The following is a 22232-nucleotide window of genomic DNA, read 5'->3' on the forward strand; positions in this document are numbered from 1 at the left end:
AATGTGCCTGCACTTCCCTCTGTTCTGCAGAAGAGTCTCTGTTGGTAAGCTTTGGGACACAGCAGTGAATCATGGGACATGTTTCCCCAGTACAGAAACAAACTAGAGGCTGAGAAAGTGCAGACCTGTGATTTATTAAAACAGAGACCATGCACACACACACACACAGACCTGCGGCAAGAGTGAGATAAATGTGTACTATAAACCAACAATCTTCAGGACAGAATGGAAAAAAAGCTAAATGTATTAGGAGTCCATGGTGGTTTGCCTTCAAATAAAAGCTGTCAGTGGAAACCACACGGCAATGAGCAAATAATCGCTGTAAGAAAAAGTTGCAATCAATCAATTAAGACTTTAGTGCAAGGCTGACGTTTTCCGAACCGACAGGACTGATTGCTTTTCCCTTAAATGTGCTTCATTTTTATAAATAGTTTGCGGTTTCGTATTGATTTTACAGCTTTCTTGACTGAAACGGGTTCCTGCATCCGCAGCCTCCCTGGAGGAACCGTTTATTATTTGAGCTCTACAGGCGCTTTCTACCATCCCCCTGTTTTAAAGTCTATTTTGCAGAGAGCCCGGCTTACGTCATGGTTATTTTCTTTAGCAACGGTACACCAGCTACGCTTCAGAGAAACGAGCGGGAGAGATGGAAAGGCAGAGAGAGAGAGAGAGAAAAAAAAGCATGAATATTGCTTTCCAGAAATAGCACATAGCGACGTGCGGTAGGCTGCCCTGTCAAATCGGTTCTGCATCCTCTCCTTGTTAACGGCACATAGATGAACGAGCGCGAGGGAACTCGCAGAGAGAAAGAGAGAATCAAATGGAGTCGGTCAGATCCAGCCAATGGTTTGGCGACATTGCCACCAAAACTGTGGATGGGGAGGTGAAAAAAAAAAAGAAAAAGAAAAAACAAACAAAAAAAGAGGTGCAGGAAAGCTGTGTGATATTTACATCCTTTGGAGGAGCTTCTTGGCAGCTTAAACTTGGGGTTTCAAGCTGGTAAGGGAGAGTTACAAATAGCCAGTGTGATTTATGGGCCCCAGGAACCTCCGATGCCTTGGCAGGGCAAAAGGAGGGGTAGATCCCCTCGCTCTGAGAAAACAAGAAACCAGCAGTTCTTTGGTGGAAGCCCAAAAAAAAAGACAGCTGTAAAAAAGGGAAATAGAGGGCTTGTGCACCGCATGATGTTCGTTCATAACAACTCTTGATCTATAAGACATGCGCACGATGACGTCAATTAAAGTGGATAATGACACTGCTGGAAATCAACAGCATTTATCGGCTAATGCATGTCGATTTGTTCATGTCACGCACACCGAATGGTGCTATTCTCAATTGTAGCAAAGAGAAGAGTTTTTTATTTTTACTGTTGGCCTTTTAATTATTTACGAAACAGTTGAGAAAAGAGGGGCTAACGGTATTGGGATATCACGCCAATTTCTGCATGTATGCACTAATCGCTAGACTCAATTTTTATTCCTACTTGCATGTTGACTAGTTTTAAAAAGTAGACTAGTTAAGGCTGCTATGGCTGATAGATAGATACCAATAAATAAATGTTAATAAAAAAAAAAAAATTATATCAGTCATTTTACATAAGCAACAATTTTAGCTTCACAGGCGGATATTCAGGATATCTCAAAAAGGATATTACTTATAACAGAGTTATTCAATTATTAAATTAATATTGTTATAAATTTACCTTAGATGAATATTAAATCATGACAAAGAACCTCTAAATGTAAAGAAAATAATTATGGAAACTGTGATATATATTTTTTCAGGATTCTTTGATGAACAGCCTTAATTTGAAATAGAAAATCTTTTTTAATAAAATGTATTTACAGTCACTTTTGATAATTTTAATGCATCCGTGCTAAATAAAAGTATTAATGCACTGTAAAAAAAAAACTCTGGTACACACTGTAAAACACACTGTAAAAAAAGTCCCGTTAAAAAAATGGTAAATGACTGGCAGCTACGGTTGCCAAACAGTGCTCAGGAGTGCTCAGGATCTGCAAATCATTCGCCATCGTCCTATCAGACATTTCTCCTTACTCTGTGTATGTGGTAAGTGAACTTTCATGTACTGTATTGCAACAGGCTACAGCTAGCAAACGGTTAACCTTTTAGTGGCTCTGTATAATGCGTTATTTGTTTCACGCTTCGGGCACACCCCTAACCACGACCCCCGACCCCCGATGTCATCGTCCATCACGATGTTTCACTGTAGACATCGTCCAATGCCAATTTGGTAGACATCGCCCAACCCTAGTAGGCATCACATGGCACTAAGCTTGGGCCACCTACTCAATTTCCCATCACCCCCTCCTTCTCCATCAGCCTCAAAACAGTGTCCCATTCAACAGCGAAACCTCTACCAATCATCCATGAGCTGCGTATGCCCAACCACCATTCCTTAAGGCTCTAGTTCAAATGGGACAACCTTTCATGAGCAGGAAAAAAAGCAGAGAAGAAGAAGAAGCCGCATGCAAAGCATAAACATTCAGACGATGAAATGTCATCGCTAAGTAGCAGGCTGAGTGCCGGCCACTGTTTACAGGTTCTATAAATGCACCAGCATTGACGTCAAACACTTGCATGAGAGGAATGTTGTTTTCTGGGTAAACTTGAACGTGCTTTTTAGAAAGAAGCAAAGAGGGGGTCACAGGGTGTATTCCATCAGAAAAAGAGGGGGTTTTTCTTCAAAAAAGACGTGAAATATATATTAAGGTGGTGAATTTTTTTTTTTTATTATTATTGATTCATTTTCAAACGCTGCTAGCAGGACTTTCACAACACTACTTTGAGAGCATTTTGTGGTTGATGGAGGAAAAACTCCCCCAGAACCAGAACCTTCAGAAATTATCATTTAATTATGACCATTTACATTATTCCAATTCAGTCTCAACACCAGAGAAACAGGTGGCTCACAAAAGGACCATTCCTGACAAAATGCCACCAAAATAAGCGGTTTCAATGACTTCTCTGGAGTGAACTGCTTCTGGTGGGTGCAAAAATTCACCCACAACAGCCCGAATTCCCACAGCACTTTCGATTCTTTTTATAAACCCTTTCCCAACACTAGCATTTGGGAGACTGGCAGTTGGCAAAGCCGGAGCAGGAACTAGATATTTGAATAGGAGCCTCTACTCTACACAGCTCCTGAGGGGTTTGATGGCATGCGTCGTAGAAAGGTTATTTCTTTTCTTATGAAACTATTTCCAGTAAAGGATATTAAAAGATATCAGGAATTTAAAGTCATGGGTCATTTGGCAAGAGGCAAGAACAACAAAATGGACCGCATGCATCTTTGAACAGTCTGAACCATGCTTTCTGCGATCACTTATTAAGATGAGAAGGGAAATAATGATGAGGAGGTAGGCCAAAATGAAAAAGTGGCAGCAAGTCATTCTTCGCTAGCAGAATATCAAATAAACCATGGCTGGCGCATGAAAAAAAAGTTGGCGGCGCCCGTCACTAGAGCCCAGGCATCATGCGACAAAGATGAAATGCATATCCTCAGACAGGTTAAATAATAGAGAGCACCTTTCCGACAAAATCTTCCAGTACAAATGACTGAAACTGAGAATCGAAACACATCAGATGTAGTAATATAGAAATATTGGATGTGGCAGGCCCACACAGAGCAGCCAAAAATTCAAAACCATTGTTTTATATGAATGTGTGCACATCGGTGCCTTTATTGAGTGCCCATCGATGGCACCAAGGTAGAAATTTGAAGGCCACACACAACTTTTTTCACGCCACTTACATAATTTTACATTAAATGCAAACAAAACCTTTAAGGTGACATATCATGAAAATCTGACTTTTTCCGTGTTTCAAGTGCTATAATCGGGTCCCCGGTACATCTACCGACCCAGAAAATGTGAAAAAGAACAACCCCCCAAAATTTTTTGAAAAGCCTTTCTCTGCAAACTTGTGAAAAAAATGGGCCGCTCAGATTTCACTCCCACCGTGACATAGAAATGGGATCTTATTATAATATTACTGTGCCTTAATCCACACGTTTCCACCTACGGCGCCGCCATTGTGTTTTCACCCGCGACAACGGTGTACCAGTTCTAATGCCATGGCGAAAGTTCGAACAAAGCATGCTAACTGTTCTGTCTTTGGCTGCACAGACGAGTCCCAGCCTCAGAGGAGACAAGAGAGCAGTGGATTTATTGATTTCTTTACAGTATATTGCTACTGCCACACAGATCTAATATAAACATGTCATTTCTTTCCCAGCTGTTTACCTTCACAGACATAACCAACTGTTTTTGTAACTTGTGTATGTAAACTTGTGTGTATTTGAAAGTTTAAGTGCTATAAGACATGAAACAGAACTTATTTTAGTACTTGCATGGCATGTGACAGCCACTTTCTGTGCGTGGGCTCAGAAAACCCTACAGACTATCAGAAATTTTAACTAATATGGTTTAAAATGCATGATTTCAGTGCAATAGACATGATAATCAAAACCAAACAGATGTTTTTTTATCAGAGTATCGAGCTGTAAAGGCACAGCCCTATTCTGGAAAAGGGGGCGGGGAGGAGCAGCTCATTTGCATTTAAAGAGACATGCGCGAAAGCAGCGTGTTTCTGCTTCCACTCAAAACAGCCATTTTCAAAACGATATAATAAATGATCTGTGGGGTATTTTGAGCTGAACTTCACAGACACATTCTGGGGACACATGATACTTACATAACGTATTGTAAAAAGGGGCATAATAGGTCACATTTAAAAAAATTGAAGAAACAATTATTATTATTTTTTTATATAATAAATGTCCCTCTGTTGTTTGACAGCTTAATTAAAGCCTAAGCCACATAAAAAGAAAATTAATAATAAACATTGTACTTTCTAATTGTTCTGTTTGCACAGCATCTTTATTGAATATTTTAAGTTTCATCAGCTGTTGACTTTCATTCTCATCCAGTGTATTCTCTGCCTCTTTAACTGATGACACCTAATATCATGCAGTTTGTTGAGGAGAATTGGACACTGAGAAATTTTGCCTTATAAATGAGTAGGGATGGGTATCGTTTACATTTGATCGATACCGATGCTGCTTATCGATACCGGTACTTATCGATACTGTTATCGATACTATTTGGTGCAAAAAGATGAAGATGAAGTGAAAAGTTGTTGAAAATGTCAAGTTATTTTATTACTGCTGAACTTTACCAACAGTATTAAAGTTCTTCAGTCAAGAGCAGTGAGTTATTCTTCTCTTTGTGTTTTATTTTATTAACATTAAAGGAATAGTTCACCCAAAAATGAAAATTGTGTCATCATTTACTCACTCTCAAGTTGTTTTAAACCTGAATGAGTTTCTTCTTCTGTTGAACATAAAAAGTTATTTTGAAGAATGTGGGAAACTAAACAGTTGCTGGTCCCCAGTGACTTTCATTTTTTTCCCCTACTATTAAAGTCAGTGGGGACCAGCAACGGTTTGGTTACCCACATTCTTTAAAATATCTTATTTCGTGTTCAGCACAAGAAATACAAATTAATACATGTTTGGTACAACATGACTGAGTAAATAATGACAGAATTAAAATTTTTGGGTGAACTATCCCTTTAATGACAATCGCACCCATTTCTCTCTCAACTGTTTACTTTCACTTCAAACATAACTAACTGTGTTTATATGTAACGTTAAACCTTGTGTGTTTTTGACAGTATTATCGCAATCAGACGATAACTAAGATAACCAAGTAATCAGGTGCTGTTTGACCGGCCTTTTAGTGTACGGATGCTTCGGGTGTACGCGCTCTGAATAAGCACATGTTAGAACAGCATGCGAATAAAATGTTTTACCGGCAAGGCCTTAAAGCACACGCAATTACAGTGGTGTGAAAAAGTGTTGGCCCCCTTCCTGATTTCTTATTTTTTTGCATGTTTGTCACACTTTAATGTTTCAGATCATCAAACAAATTTAAATATTAGTCAAAGATAACACAAGTGAACACAACATGCAGTTTTTAAAAGAAGGTTTTTATTATTAAGGGAAAACAAAATCCAAAACTACATGTTGTGGGAAGAAGTGTTTGCCCCCCTGTTAAAACTGTGGTTTATCACACCTGAGTTCAATTTCTCTAGCCACACCCAGGCCTGATTACTGCCACACCTGTTCGCAATCAAGAAATCTCTTAAATAGGACCTGCCTGACAAAGTGAAGTAGACCAAAAGATCCTCAAAAGCTAGACATCATGCCGAGATCCAAAGAAATTCAGAAACAAATGAGAAAGAAAGTAATTGAGATCTATCAGTCTGGAAAAGGTTATAAAGCCATTTCTAAAGCTTTGGGACTCCAGCGAACCACAGTGAGAGCCATTATTCACAAATGGCAAAAACATGGAACAGTAGAGAACCTTCCCAGGACTGGCTGGCCGACCAAAATTACCCTAAGAGCACAGCGACCTCATCCAAGAGGTCACAAAAGACCACACAACAACATCCAAAGAACTGCAGGCCTTACTTGCCTCGGTTAAGGTCAGTGTTCATAACTCCACCATAAGAAAGAGACTGAGCAAAAATGGTCTGCATGGCTAAGAAATCAGGAAGGGGGCCAACACTTTCACACACCACTGTAATGTACTTTTGTGATTGCAAATAAGTGCAGTGTCTCGTGAGAGTAACTCTACCGCTGAATTGACATTTGACGTGAATGTGTCTCGCGAGTTGCAGTTGGAGCTGGAGCCACGAGACATAATACAGCGCATTGCTTGAGGTAGACGTTGTGTTTTGTTAATAAATATTTCATTATATTACTCGTGTTGCCTCCTTCGTTCACTATTACACCACTGCATATATTGCATCTGACACTGGTGTCGCTTAGTTTTGTAACGTGAGCCCACACTTTCGAACGTTTCACTCTTGCCGCCATGACTGATTGCACACAAACACATACCGCATATGCGCATGGATATCACACGCACATCGAGAAAACATAGGCCACATAATTCAGTGAAGGGAAATGACAAGCAGCAACTTCTAATTCGTCGTTAACATTGAAGTATACTGAGATAAAACAACGCAAGTATCGATAACAGTATTGTTTGTCCTGAAGCTTATCTGTACTCCGGTACCGACCTAATAACGTACCGGTACAAAAAAATACCAGTTCTCAGTACCCATTTCTATAAATGAGTAAATGATGATTAATTGGGCAAATAAATTACACTGGATTTACACCGATGTGGCGATTCTGACTTACAGTAGGCCATAAGAAATCACCCAGAAACCACCTAGCGATGCACTAGCAACCATCTTGAACACTCTACCAACAATGACATCAAGAACAGACTTGCTGTAAAGAGGCCTCACCACTCACCAAATTTATACATGCTGTTGTCTACAATAATATCTTGCCTCCAGAAATATCCCTGAGCACCATAATAGGACTATCATATACTAAAACCCAGTAATAGAAGATAGTAAAATGAGACCAGTGAGATATTATTAGCTCATGTGTAGGGTAGAAACAGAACAGCTTGGAGTATATACACATCTTCTATTTCCACTAGGCTGCACAATGTCCTCAGTCTAAACTGAATGTCTCCAATGTCCGCTATGATCTCCTGATAACAAACTACTGCTGGAGTACATTTTAATATTCATTGTTTTCCATGTTGAGCATATTTTTCTCATTTTTGCATCCTTCTCCCATTGTTGTCGATGAGGCACTTTTGTAACCTGTCAAATGAACACCTACACGAATGCAACATCGATAACTGCAAGACAAGAAAGAGCAACAGATAAACAACTGATCATTTGAATCATCCACTGAATCAGTGTCTGAATCATTGATTGACTGACTCATGTTTGTTTCATTTAGATCGTCTGTCAACCATGACATGAAGTGCACTGCAGTTTGAGAATAGACCTCAAAGTAGGTGTTGAAAGGCTATAAAGTGGGTGGGGCTGATGCATTCCCTATAGTGCCCAATAAAAGCTCCAGTTGCCATTCAAGACATGGGGGTGAGACCATAGGCCTGTAAACAGCCACGACATGCCTGGTGCTTATTATAGCACGGGGCATCACTGGGGAGACATAGTTGAACGATACGGCTAAATTTAGAGGAGTTCTTAATTTTGGTGACTATAAGAAGTAGGCAAACTTGGTATGCACATTATTGTTCAAGAATAAAAAGCTCTTAACTTTACCTTACACTTGTACTTACAAAGTCAGAATTCACCCTATTTATTATTTCTGCAATTATTCGTTCCAAAAAAAAAAAAAAAAGTCTTTCTGAAACGATTTTCCTTGTGGTCAACCTATCTTACTTTTTAGCTCCTCCACTCCAAACATTCTGAAGCATAAATGAAAGCATTATTAAGAATGTGTTAAAAACTACATACTAGGGCTGGGCAAAAAATTGAATGCGATTTTCATGCGAATCTCGTCAGTAAAGCTGCTTCTGGTGATTAGTAGTAAATCTCCAGCACGTGCGTTCAGATGGAGCGGCATTTACTACACAGAGCCGTAGTTCACTGACAAGCTACACAAAATCACATTCAAAATCGGCAATGAATCGCCTGCGATTTTTTTGCACAGCCCTACTACATACCAATACGTTTTCCAGTAATAGAGTGTTTTATTCATGTGGCTATATTATAGCTGCATCATTTGCAGCTTGTGACAAAAAGTGAACAAATGTAATAACAATAATAATAATAATAAATTTAACAATTCTTTCATGCCACTTACATAATTTTCCATCAAATGCAAACAAAACCTTAAAAATAAAAAAATAGATAATATTTTTATAATAAAGGTCTTTTTGTGGTTTGACAGCTTAAATTAACATAGGCTACATTCAATGTTTTCCCCTTAAGTGTTCTCTAACTCTTAACTCATGACACCTAAAATCGCATGGTTTGTTGAGGAAACCATTTTCTAGCAAAAAAAAAAAAAAAAAAAAAAAAAAATTTTAAAAAAAAAAAAAAAAAAAAAAAAAAAAGATATTACTAAAAATAAACATCGACCATTCTCTGGTGGTGGGACTTGTAAAAATGTTAAAAATCGAAACAAATGCCCCAACTTGTAAGCCAGCAGAAAAAACACAGATAAAAACAAATGTTTAATATTCAAGAAATACAACAGATTACAGAAGTGCAATGAGTTGCAACCATAGTACTTTGTGTTTCACATAGACTTTAACAGTGAGTCAGGGCCTTTTTTACATGACCATCTATTGGCAACATTTTCCCGTGCCAAATGGCAGCATGGCCTTGCATGACAATTCCAGACTGTTTGGCTAAATCCATTAGCTAGTTTTGGCATATAACTCAGATGCCACGTGCATGCCCAACCCGCCACCCAGTATCATTGATGTAGCATTGTTTGCATGCCGCATTGACATTTAGGAAATTTGCCAGAGATATTAATATGTGCTTTATGAGAGTAACATAAATGACATCATATCTAAAGCATCTAATGAGTGTAGGTGAGCCAGGGGACCACCAGCATCAGGATGTGACATATTTATGTCAAAGCCATGCCATTGATTTCTAAATCCGCACCCGATTCAATGCATTTATGCAATGTTTCGGCTTCAGAGTTGGGAGTTTTTTTGTCACTGATTTGAAAGATACTGTTCTTTGCTTTTGTTTGAAGTGATTGACATAATACAAACTGCTATTAGACCACAGAACAAAGGAGGTTCAATTGTCTGAATTTCTTTCCAATCACAGCCGTTTAATCTTAGCAGGGGTTTTCTTCCTTTTGAATTCAACTGTTTAATGTTACATTCTAAAGTGTTCTTTTATTCTCTAGGGCTGTTTTACAGTCACATATTTTCAGTCAGATAAAAGCTCGGACAAGCAGCCACCGGTCAGTCATTAAATCTGCAATCTACCTAATCCATAATGATTCAGCATGATGTTGCAAGGCTTTTTCCATTACATAACACAGGTATAATTAATTAAAAACCTCCTCAGGGAGTATCGACTTATAATGATTCGATCCCAGTTCAGCAAGTTTAGAAGATCAGCTCAGCTTATCCAGTAAATTCATCCTAACTTGCAAAATCTGCAAAGAAATGTCCCGAACTCATTTGACATCAATCATAAAAAGGTGCACTAACTATTTTTTGACCAATATCAGAATATTTGTTTGTAGAGTTTGCAAATCCAAAAGTGTCTGCTTGAACAAAATCACCAACACATGTAAGACACCCCCCGGCTGGATATTTCACAGACTCCACAGAGATGTGACATATGACGAGCACAATAATTGTGCAAACCCCGACGCTTCCTATATATTGTGTTGCATAATTAGGACGCATGCTGTACATGATGTGTTACAGCAGATGTGGATGAGTGTCATGTTTCCTTTGGGACAATTAAACATGTCAGCACTCTATTGTACACTAGTGTTGAAGAGTAAACAAAAATGACACATGCTAAAATGCCTAGTATGTTTTGTTAAAGGAGAAGGTTCTGCATCTTTGATGTTTTTTGTCTAGTTCTAGTATGAAAAAATCATTAAATGGTTACTCCACCCCAAAATGAAAATGTTGTCATTAATCACTTACCCCCATGTCGTTCCAAACCCGTAAAAGCTTTGTTCGTCTTCGGAACACAATTTAAGATATTTTGGATGAAAACCGGGAGGCTTGTGACTGTCCCATTGACTGCCAAGCAAATAACACTGTCAAGGCCCAGAAAAGTATAAAAGACATCGTCAAAATAGTCCATCTGCTATCAGTGGTTCAATCTGAATTTTATGAAGCGACGAGAATACTTTTTATACGCAAAGAAAACTAAAATAACGACTTTATTCCACAATTCGTCGTCTCCGCGTCGTGGTGTAAACTAATGTAAGTGTTACAAAAATACCTCCCAACAAAATAACACTATCAGTGGAATAAAATGTTGAAAACGTAAGCAGTTCAGGATTTTAAAATTCCTATTCCTTGCCATCGAGTTACCTTTAACTGAGATTATCAAGATATTATTCCAATACAACAACAAAAAATCAGTTCATTCAGTAGGATCTTACAGGAATCTTAAAGAGGATTTTCATTTGATCCTTCAGGATTGGTTCCAAATAGAGCTGGAAATTCCAATGGGAATCATGTACACATTCCTTTAGGATTTTGTGAGATTATGCTCTCAGAGAGTGCTGACTACATAATCATGGTACGTGCCGTGAAAAGTTGTGAACAACAGCCTATTTTCACAAGAGGGGTTTGTAAAAGAGAAGTGAAGGATTTTCTTTTTCTCTGTTTCAATATAAAAGAGTATGTTTTGTTAAGATGTCAAGACATATGGCAAAGACAAGGAATACACCAATTAAAATAAATACAAAAGAACAAATAGTCTCCACTTCTAAACTCTATTCAAAAACACAAAACAATGTGCCAACTTAGTAGTACTTCATTAAAAAGAATAGTACTAATACAAATACAATTCTCATCTCAGACCGTCTTTTTTTTATACTATAGAAGACAGGAATTTGGACGAGCGGCTTGCGTGCCATCACTTTTCCTCTAGATATTTGTAATGTTTTACGGAGGAGAAATAAAAATAGAATGTTAATTTTAACGGCATCTATAGCACAAACGAACGGAGCCGTTGGCATGGATGGAGAGCTCCCTGAATTAGCATATATTTGTTATTCCTAGGGGGAATGAATATGTTCAGTATTCTAATGGCACAATTCGAGCAAAAATTAATTAGAACGATTTAGACTCGCAGTAAAAAAAAATAAATTAAATTAAATTAAAAACCCGGTCTCACCGTTTCAAATTAATGCTGCCTTGAAATTTAAGCTTAGTCAACTTGAAATATGAAGTTAGTGAAAACTTGGAGTGGACTAAACTTAAAATTTTAAGGCAGCACAAACACTATTTTTTTTTTTTAACTCTGCGGCCGCGCTAAACGGGGTGGAGAGTAAAGTTCCCGTTATATTTAAGAAGAGGTCATGGTTACATTGTTTCTTGTGCAGTCAAATGTTCGTTTTCGCGGCACAAATCAGCACAAACGTAGCACAAACGAATGGCATAGTTTTGGTGAGTATTTCTTTTTATGGGGTGCCAACTTCACGGAGGTTTCTCATTTTCTTGGTTAGAACTGTCAACATTAGACTAGACCCGTACAGCAGCACATTCAGTATAACTGTTGCTCTAAATCAGTGATCCTCAAATCTGGCTCGCGAGATCCACTTTCCTGCAGAGTTTAGCTCCAACCCTATAATCAAACAAACCTACCTGTGATTTTCTAATGATCCTGAAGACATTGATTAGCAAACTATTGATTAGGGTAGAGCTAAACTCTGCAGGAAAGTGGATCTCGCGAGCCAGATTTGAGGATCACTGCTCTAAATCAACAGAGAACTGCCGTAATAAATTTCAAACCAGTACAAAGGGGTCCCTTTAACAGTTAAGGAGGTGAATGGCTCGAAAATAACAGTGTATCTATCTATTTGAACAGCTGACAGATAAACAGGCCCGGTGCGAGGAAAAGAAGCGGTTACACACCCACACACTGTTATATAGTCATTCCTCTATGTTGATTCAAGCGCAGGTGAGAGATGGCCGAACCTCGCAAAGCTCTGACGGGAATGTTGACGTCACTTCTGACAAGGACGAGACACAATTTTACTCTGCCAAAATAAGGCTGAGAGCCTCTCGAACTCTGAGGCACACAATTATATCATTTTACACATCAAAAACAGTAAGACTTTATTTTACAGTTTCCTTGTTACATGTTACGTGTACTTACTATAGTAATAACAGACCTGACAAAAACCTGTATGAGTTAATTTCTTATGCTGAACATAAAAGAAGATCATTTGAAGAACGTTGGTAACTAAAAAGTTGCTGGTCCCCGATAGTAGGCGAACTTTACCTTTAAAATCCTTTTAAACAAAGAAAAATAAATAAAAGCGCAACAAAAAACAGTTGAAAGTCAAGTCCTTAAGTTGAAAGTAATTTGCAACTGACACAACACATTTGCGTCTACCGGGTTAAACACTTACAAGAGCATTCGAAACCACAAGGTTGACCATATTAACTTAACAAACTTAAAAGATTAACTAGCCTAAGAGAATGCAATGAGAAAATGTGCAAAAGAGTGACGTTGATTGCGGTACTGCGTAAAGGAAAAGCAGGCACCTTTGTTTAGGGATGCCCAATCCAGGTTTACACCGTGACTCTCGTGGTTTTACCCAAACAGAGTTTGACCCAGACAAAACAAAGTCAAAACGTAGCCACAGCAAGACTGTTGTTCTACCAAACAAACATCAACAACCTTTGACTTCAAAAGAATCTTCAACTGCAAGCAACGCAAGCATGTTTCTACCTCCCTGCCCCTTTTTCTCTTTTTCAAAACAACGCACGTTTCTTCACGCACTTGTGTTTGTGTATCTGCTGCCCTTCAACTCACCGGTGCTGGGCATGCTGGTGCTTCTGGACTGAGAAAGCAGCTCCACGGGTCGCTCTCTGCTGGATGTGCTGTCTGAAGAGAAGCAGGATTCTGTCTCATAGATCGTCTGCAACATCGCGCACAGTCCCGGTACGGTTGGCTTCAAAAGCATGCCAGTCTCAAAATATCGCCACTCAATTAATGCAAAAACAAATTAACATGAAAAAGGAGATGTCAACCCACTCTCCATCTAAAAAAAGTTAACACATTTGAAGCAAGAAGGGAAAAAAGCAGCACGTCCTTTATCGAAAGGTACATGCATGTAAAAAATCGACAACCGCTTTGCCTGTTAATTCCATGGTCCTAAAACAAAAAATAAAAATAAACAAATGCAATCAGAACAGGTATCCGCTGCAGACAAATCCTTAAATCGTCCACTCAAACTATTAGCTTTACGGCCGCACAAACGAGGCTATTCATAAACCACATCACCTTCTTGTCTAATTGTAGAAACAAACTGCTAATTCACACCGACAAGTCCAAGTGTGGCTTGTATCCAAGACCCCGGTCTGAGCGTGCCTGGATCCTGAAGTCACGCATGTGGTATCGGCGGACTCCGAAAGAGCGACTTCCCCATGACGAAATACGACAGGACGAGATGAAAGCGACAGAACAGGAGAGACGATCACTGGGAGACTTTTGCCTACCGGTCCCTCTGTTCCTTCCGTCCCCTCGCCTCTCCGTACAAGTCCCTCTCCTGATGAATGGGCTTAAAGTGAACCGTCCGACAGCTCCGTTTAGTGCGACTGTGTTGCTTTTATGTAATTGTTCAAAGCCGAATCTCTGCACCCTCACCCGCGTTGCACGGCGAACGAGAGAGCAGAGGTATAGAGACGTTGAGTTTACAAACAGACTGGAGCTGCTTCAGGCTGCTGGAAATAGCTGCCGAGCGACAGGGGAGGGGCGGGACTGTGCTATAAATAGAGTCAGGAGCTGAGAGAGAGAGAGAGAGAGAGAGAGAGAGAGAGAGAGACGGAAGATGGAAGATGGAAGAGAGGGGATGGTCCATTGTTTATCACGTAAATACAGGAGCCAAAAAAGGAGCCAATCAGACACAAGACCGTGACAGGACTGGAGGAGTGAGACCAAACTGAGTTTAACTCGATAATACTAGCCAGCACGAGGGCAAACGAGATACAAAACACCACGAGCGCAGCTAAATTTGTGCCAGTGCATGCTATAATGAATGGAACTAATTCATGCATCTGAAACACTAGCGTTTAAATCTTTCGTTTTAAATACAGAGGACTGCTTACTTCTTACACAAGGAATCTGCGTCAGCACTATTGACACAGAGAACACAAGGGTCACCGTTTCACAAGCGCATGTGGGTCAAAAGACTAGGACGGCCAATGCAGGATTACCAAACCTTTGACATGCCAAGCGCTGTAAGGACATTCTATTTATCAGTCAAATCAACAACAGCAACAGCAGCATAGATTTAATATGCAATTATTTTTTAAAGCTCTTTATGTTCTGTACTATTCAACAAAGACAAGCTATAAATCATTGTATAGTACGACCAACACACTATTAGATAGATTAAACATAAATGTTCTTTTCTGTAGGCCAGGCCTATATGTTACGATGAAATTAGGTGATGCATGAATTGATATGAATTACATTTTTATTTAACATCTACAATCATAGTATATTGACTGATTTGTTGAACTTCCAACCTTGTAAGCATGTAATAATTATGTTTAAATAAGGCTGGTGTAAACATTAATATGAAAGTCAGTAACAAATCACACAAACTAAAGTAGATTGCAGAAATATAAAAACAAATCTGTTGCTTTACCACTCTACTTTAGGTAATTCACAGTCACTGTAATAAACATATGTAAACATGGGGACTGCACTTTTCAAACACAGTCTGTTAACTTTAGAACAGTGGTTCTCAAACTTTTTTGGTCGTGCACCTCTTTAAACCTATAAAAAAATCTGGCCCCCCCCCCTTTCCCGAATCCCTATTCCACCTCAGACTACCAAATAATTTCACTAAACATTATGAAAAAAGAATGCTTTTTTAATAAAAAAAAAACCCTACAGGAAAAAAAAACACCTGCATCACTTGAAACATTGAAAAATAGTATAGAAATGACCAGCACCTGCCTGGGTCTGTGCGACTTCATCTATGGCTTTTCTCTTCCCTTACACAAATCGATCCATCTCCCATTCTAAGTTACGTCCTTTGGCTATTTACTATTGTTCCTTTACTATTGTTTTATTTCTTTTCTTTTTCTGCTGATGGCCCGCACTCGACTTGAAACAGCGCTGCTTAGACCGATGGGTGTGTGTCTCGCAGAAGAAACCCAGAAAATGCCTATGCTGCAGCTGAATAAACAGAAGATTCAACCGTATTTTTTGCGTAACTTGTCAGTGAACTACGGCTATGTGTAGTAAATTCTGCTCCATCTGAAAGCACGTGATGATGATGATTTCCTGCTGATTACAGAACCGGCTTTACTAACAAAATGTGCATGTAAATCGCATTCGATTAATCGTGCAGCCCTACTGCGAGAGCGGACGTCTCCTTATGCTTTCTCTCACCGTACTTTGATGTCATACACCGATCGATCTTCAAGTCGAACACACCTCTTTACTCTCGCGAGTCGCATGACCGAGTGTAATCGCAGCCTCTGCGATTGAAAAATCGCGTTTTCTCATATCGCGATATCGCAAATGCAATTAATCGTTCAGCCCTATTACAATGTAACACTTAAAGTAATACATTACAATTATCTAATGTAGTGTGCAAAAACGAAACAAGGCTTCAAAATAACATTTTTCAAGTTTTTTTTCTTTTAATTGTTATACTAAATAAATAAATACTTAAATAAACAAACTGCCTTGAATTAATACAATCTAAAATAAATATTTAAACCATAAATTATTATTATTATGCAGACGTGAGCAAAATGAACAGGAAAACTGAATATACATTTTCACATTTTTATTTTTTAAATAAATAAATATTACAAATAAATATTTAAGCATTTAACAAAATACATTTTGTATATAATTACCGTATTATCTAATGAAAATGTACAGAAATGTACAATTGCATTAAATTAAATGTTTTAAAATATATATTAAATGTACTATGGGCCGTTGAAAGGCAATTTTCTAATTGATAATGAAGACCTACACGGTTTCAATATTTAAAAGACCACAATGATGTTTAAATCAGTAATGCACTAAATCTTTCTGATGTTAGGTGTGAGGGCACCATAATGCATCCATTGTAAATTGCACCATTGATTTCATGCCATATGGGTGGACATATGACCAGGTTATCAGGCATCGATGTTCTGCATCAGTTTAGGGACCCAATGCCTAATGCGTGCTCATCGCATTTATTATCCAAGACGGACTGACCTGTTGCACAAGTCCAAAGCTCCAGGAAAGATGCGTCAATACTAAATAAGAAAAATAATCAAATCTGCGACCACACAGTTTCACAGTTTTCTTACAATGATGGCTAAACATTTGTTTCATGCAAGGAAAGTTGGTCCCAGATCAATATTAAAGGGTAAGATTTATCCAGAACGCCTAAATTAGACCTCTGACGTGTTTTTCTTAGAGCAGTCTGTCACCATGACCACTAGTGTGTTGGAGAGTTAAAATGGATTTGGCTCAAGAGCAGGCAACGATCAAAGAGAAGCTTTGTCAAGCACTTGTTTAGAAACAAAAGACACGTTTAAAAACAACACTGAACAGATGTGCATGTACCCAGTGTCTCCTATCATTGCCTGGCCATAGGGCGTGATCTAAGAGGGCACATACAGGTTGTGTGTGTGTGTGTGTGTGTGTGTGTATTTATGCAGGCAAAATCAAAGCAGACTCAACTTTCAATGTTTTGGCAGCCATGGCAGGGCTAACACATAATTTGAACCAAGGCTGAAAATAGAAGCAAGTTTTGCAAGGCGTGATTTGCCCATGAGCAATTGACAGCATGCAGCATGCTAAAAAATAAATAAACAAAAATAATAAAAGAAAAACATTTATTATTTAAATCAAATTTAAAATAAATATTAAAACATTTATTTGATAAAAACTAATGTAATTGACAAAACGCATAACGCACTGTTGTGCCATAAACATGAATAGTACCTCAAACTATGCGGATTGTAGACAAGAGGTGTGGCTACATATTTTCAAAGTGATCTGGCTAAAACCATTCACTTTGGAGGACGAAAAAAATGAGTGAAAAATACCAAAAGACCGAGCAAAGCCATGTGTAACAGGCAAAAAATAAACTGTTTCTCCTCATTCAATATGACTATATAATATTAATACAATTATTTTCTATTATCATTTAAATGATAAAAATTAAACAAATCAATAAAGAAATACATGCAATAATACATTGCACTGTACAATAAAATACAAATATAAGTAATAATTATTATTAATAATAGTATTAATTATTATTAATAGTAATAATTAATCATTATTACAAAATATTTGCATGCTTGAGCTTCTGAATGCTTTAAACAGTTCGCTGATCAATGTTTATATTTGAATAAAAGTATAAATGAAAACTGTTCATCATATGAAGTGATTGTGTCTCTTCAGAAGACTTGGATTAAACCGCTCAATTCATATAAATGAATTTAAAAAAAAATTCTTTATGAACATTTTGAAGCATCAGAGTTTTGGGTCTTTCAATGGAGGAACAGAAATCTTTCAGTTTTTATTAAAAAATATCTTCACTTGTGCCCTGAAGAGTGTGGGTTATATTTAGTGCTGCCAAACGATTAATCGCAATTAATCTTATTCAAAATAAAAGTTTTTATTTACATAATTTATTTGCGTGCACTGTGTGTATATATATATATATATATATATATATAAGCAAGTTTTGCAAGGCGTGATTTGCCCATGAGCAATTGACAGCATGCAGCATGCTAAAAAATAAATAAACAAAAATAATAAAAGAAAAACATTTATTATTTAAATCAAATTTAAAATAAATATTAAAACATTTATTTGATAAAACTAATGTAATATACTGTTATTCTAAAGAAGTGTGCATTCAGAAAGGGATACAATTTTTATTTTTAATTAAGATTTTTTTAAGTAAATGAATAAATAATAAAATTAATCAAATATAAAATAAATATTTAAACATTTAATAAAACAAATATCTTTTTTAATACTATCATTACTGTTATCTAATGTAGTGTGCAAAAAAATGCATTTCAATTTCCATATTTTTTTCATTTAATTTTTAAATAAATAATGACTCAAATTTAATATAAATAATTTAAACATTTCTTAACACAAATGTAACATTATTATTTATTATCATTATTATCTAATGAAGTGAAAAAATGCATTTAAAACGCATTAAATGTAGATGTTCAAATTAAACATTTTACCAAAAATTTTGCCCCTAATAAGTCAAATTAAAAATAAATATTTAAACATTTAATACAAAAAAAGTTTAGTATTAAATAGTTCTCTCTCTCTCCCTATATATATATATATATAAATGTGTATGTGTACAGTATGCAGCACATCTTGAAGACCGCTTTAATCCTGCTGTCCTGCAAAGTTCAGCTCCAACCCTAATCAAACATACCTAAAGCAACTAATTAAGGTGTTCAGGACCACTTGAAAATTAAAGGCAGGCGTGTTTAATTAGAGTTGGAGCTGAACTTTGCAGGACAGTCGCACCTCTGGCTTAGACTTTGCACTTGTTGCTCTTTAAGTTACAAGCACACTTAACTGCTATCTGTCCCACAACTGCATGGACGTCAAAGATGTTCACAGTCTTTTCGACTTCAGTCTCGCCTGTTGGCTTTAGTCTCCAACCGCCCCCGTTATTTATAGGTGGATGTACCTTTTGCGCTTTCTGACGTTAGTTGGGCTTATATTTAGCCGTGAGAAGGTGGGGGGGGAGCGCACCACTTGTTTTTTAAGCCCTTTTTTCACGAGTGATGAACTCATGTTGGTAATGTCAAGGACTTTGGCAGCAGACTTTGTTTGACAGCTAGTCTCTCGCCTTTAGCAAGACCTGACCCAATTAAGGCTAACCCAAAGCGAGCCGTAACCTTTTGCCACCGGGTTCTGAAGGAATCTTGGACGCTGGAGAAGAATGGTAAATAAATGTGGCCGTTCCTCACTGTGGCTGCGGACAGATGGGCTAAATGTGCGCTGAAGCTTCGGGAGCATGTGAACTCTCTCTCTCTCTCTCCCTCTTTCTCTCTCTCCCACCCTAAATAACATTGACTATATTAGCTATAACTTACGAGCCCACAGAAATAGTCTCGGTTTGGATGGGATTAATTAAAACAAAGCCAAGAAAAACACAGCGGTTTCTCACACAGATAACCAACTCTCTTACCAGGGACTGTCCTGTGACCGCTGCCATGTTAGGAAAATGTATTTTAAGTATGCTAAGGCAAGCATCACTATTACTGTAGGGTTAGCGGTTTGTTCTAAATCCCCAAACCCTAAATATTCAGCTTTTACATTTATTCATTTAGCTTTGCAAATGACAAAACACATAACGCACTGTTGTGCCATAAACATGAATAGTACCTCAAACTATGCGGATTGTAGACAAGAGGTGTGGCTACATATTTTCAAAGTGATCTGGCTAAAACCATTCACTTTGGAGGACGAAAAAAATGAGTGAAAAATACCAAAAGACCGAGCAAAGCCATGTGTAACAGGCAAAAAATAAACTGTTTCTCCTCATTCAATATGACTATATAATATTAATACAATTATTTTCTATTATCATTTAAATGATAAAAATTAAACAAATCAATAAAGAAATACATGCAATAATACATTGCACTGTACAATAAAATACAAATATAAGTAATAATTATTATTAATAATAGTATTAATTATTATTAATAGTAATAATTAATCATTATTACAAAATATTTGCATGCTTGAGCTTCTGAATGCTTTAAACAGTTCGCTGATCAATGTTTATATTTGAATAAAAGTATAAATGAAAACTGTTCATCATATGAAGTGATTGTGTCTCTTCAGAAGACTTGGATTAAACCGCTCAATTCATATAAATGAATTTAAAAAAAAATTCTTTATGAACATTTTGAAGCATCAGAGTTTTGGGTCTTTCAATGGAGGAACAGAAATCTTTCAGTTTTTATTAAAAAATATCTTCACTTGTGCCCTGAAGAGTGTGGGTTATATTTAGTGCTGCCAAACGATTAATCGCAATTAATCTTATTCAAAATAAAAGTTTTTATTTACATAATTTATTTGCGTGCACTGTGTGTATATATATATATATATATATATATATAAATAAAGACGTACACATACAGCATATATTTTGAAAATATTTACATGTATATATTTATATTCATATAAATTATATCATATATAAATATATTTAATATATAAATGGAACATATTTTTCTTAAATATATACATGCATGTGTGTGTATTTATACATAATAGTTTTTTTTTATTGCTTTTATTGCAGTTTTCACAAGCAATTGGTACATTTTCAAAACTCTTAGTACTAATATCACAACAGTTCATCAAATGGGCACTTTTTTCAAACATTTCAGCATATTTTCAATTGTGTTAGTACAATACACACAATCACAAAATATCATTTTCACTACACAAAATAAGTGTTTCATCTATATAAATGTTTCATTCTCATTAACTGCCTTTCATAAAGCTATTACTATATCAAACTTTTCATTAGCATGACTTCTCATTCAGTTTAATACATTTGTCTATTATTGAATCTAACTCATCTTAATAGTTAATCGGTGAATCATTTGGTGCATCTATAGATATAGATTCAATAGATACTTAGTTTCTATAGAACGTGATTGAAATTTAGGGATAACCAAATGCACTGAATTATTTTTACACTAAAAGTGATTTATCTAAGATGATTACCACTATTTTGTAAGGGTGTGTGTGTGGTTCAGGTAAACCCTATTTTATGGGGACAAAATGTCCCCACAAAGATGGCAATATCTGAAATCATTGTCCTATTTTGGGTCCAATGAGAAAAAAAAAAGTATTTTCGTAAGGGTAGGTTTAGGAGTAGGGTTAGTGTAGGGGGAGACAGTATAAAACCCATTACTCCTATGGAATGTCAGCATAATGATAGGAAAACCTGTGTGTGTGTGTGTATATGTGTGTGTGTACTAGTTTACACCAGTTTCACTCAGAGATGTGGCGCACACGTGAGGCTGTAGTGCGAATGCGTCCCAGCCCCCTTGATGTAAAGCTACATTTACACTGGTGAGTATTTGTTTTAAAATGAAAACGATACTCGTCATACTGGCGTTTCAAGCCAGCTTTCCACTATCTCCGACAAACGACAGACCGGTCATTCAGTCATTCATTTCCAATGTAGAATAGCTCGGGAGCTGCGTGGAGTTCCGATCATATGCAGATGTCCGTTCACGTTACACGACCGAAAGCGCGTGTTATGTGACCATTCATGCAAACTGTAGCATCATGCTACATAAGACAATAAATAAGATTTATATTCCGCTTTTACTCAAAACTCACTTTAAACCACCATCGAGTGTTTGTAATAACTTCCGATTGCCGTCTAATGTGTGTTTTGGCCATGTAATGTTGCTGAGTCAGAGCAGTGATCATGGAAGAGAGAACACAAGCAGACAGCGCTGGAAGCTGCTAATGTTCATCAGTAAATCAGTGGAAAATAAATAGAAATCATGATTCTGTCTGAGCTATGCATTTTAAAACGAACACACACTAGTGTAAATGTAGCCTAACAGATGTGTAAACTGAAGACT

At 37.1% G+C, this 22232-nt stretch overlaps 1 protein-coding gene across 1 annotated transcript in view; it reads right to left on the reverse strand.

Annotated features, from left to right (window-relative positions):
* Positions 1–14471, reverse strand: part of LOC107585055 (histone deacetylase 5-like) — a 57194-nt gene extending 42723 nt beyond the window's left edge. The window contains exon 1 of the mRNA XM_016271894.1: positions 13411–14471. Within this exon, the coding sequence (XP_016127380.1) occupies positions 13411–13561 (151 nt within the window). The 5' untranslated portion in view covers positions 13562–14471. The remainder of the gene's footprint in view (positions 1–13410) is intronic.
* Positions 14472–22232: the final 7761 nt, after the last annotated feature.

This window comes from Sinocyclocheilus grahami, unplaced genomic scaffold, assembly GCF_001515645.1.
Source record: "Sinocyclocheilus grahami isolate Dianchi unplaced genomic scaffold, SAMN03320097.WGS_v1.1 scaffold66.1, whole genome shotgun sequence".
In the NCBI taxonomy this organism is placed as follows: Eukaryota; Metazoa; Chordata; class Actinopteri; order Cypriniformes; family Cyprinidae; genus Sinocyclocheilus; species Sinocyclocheilus grahami.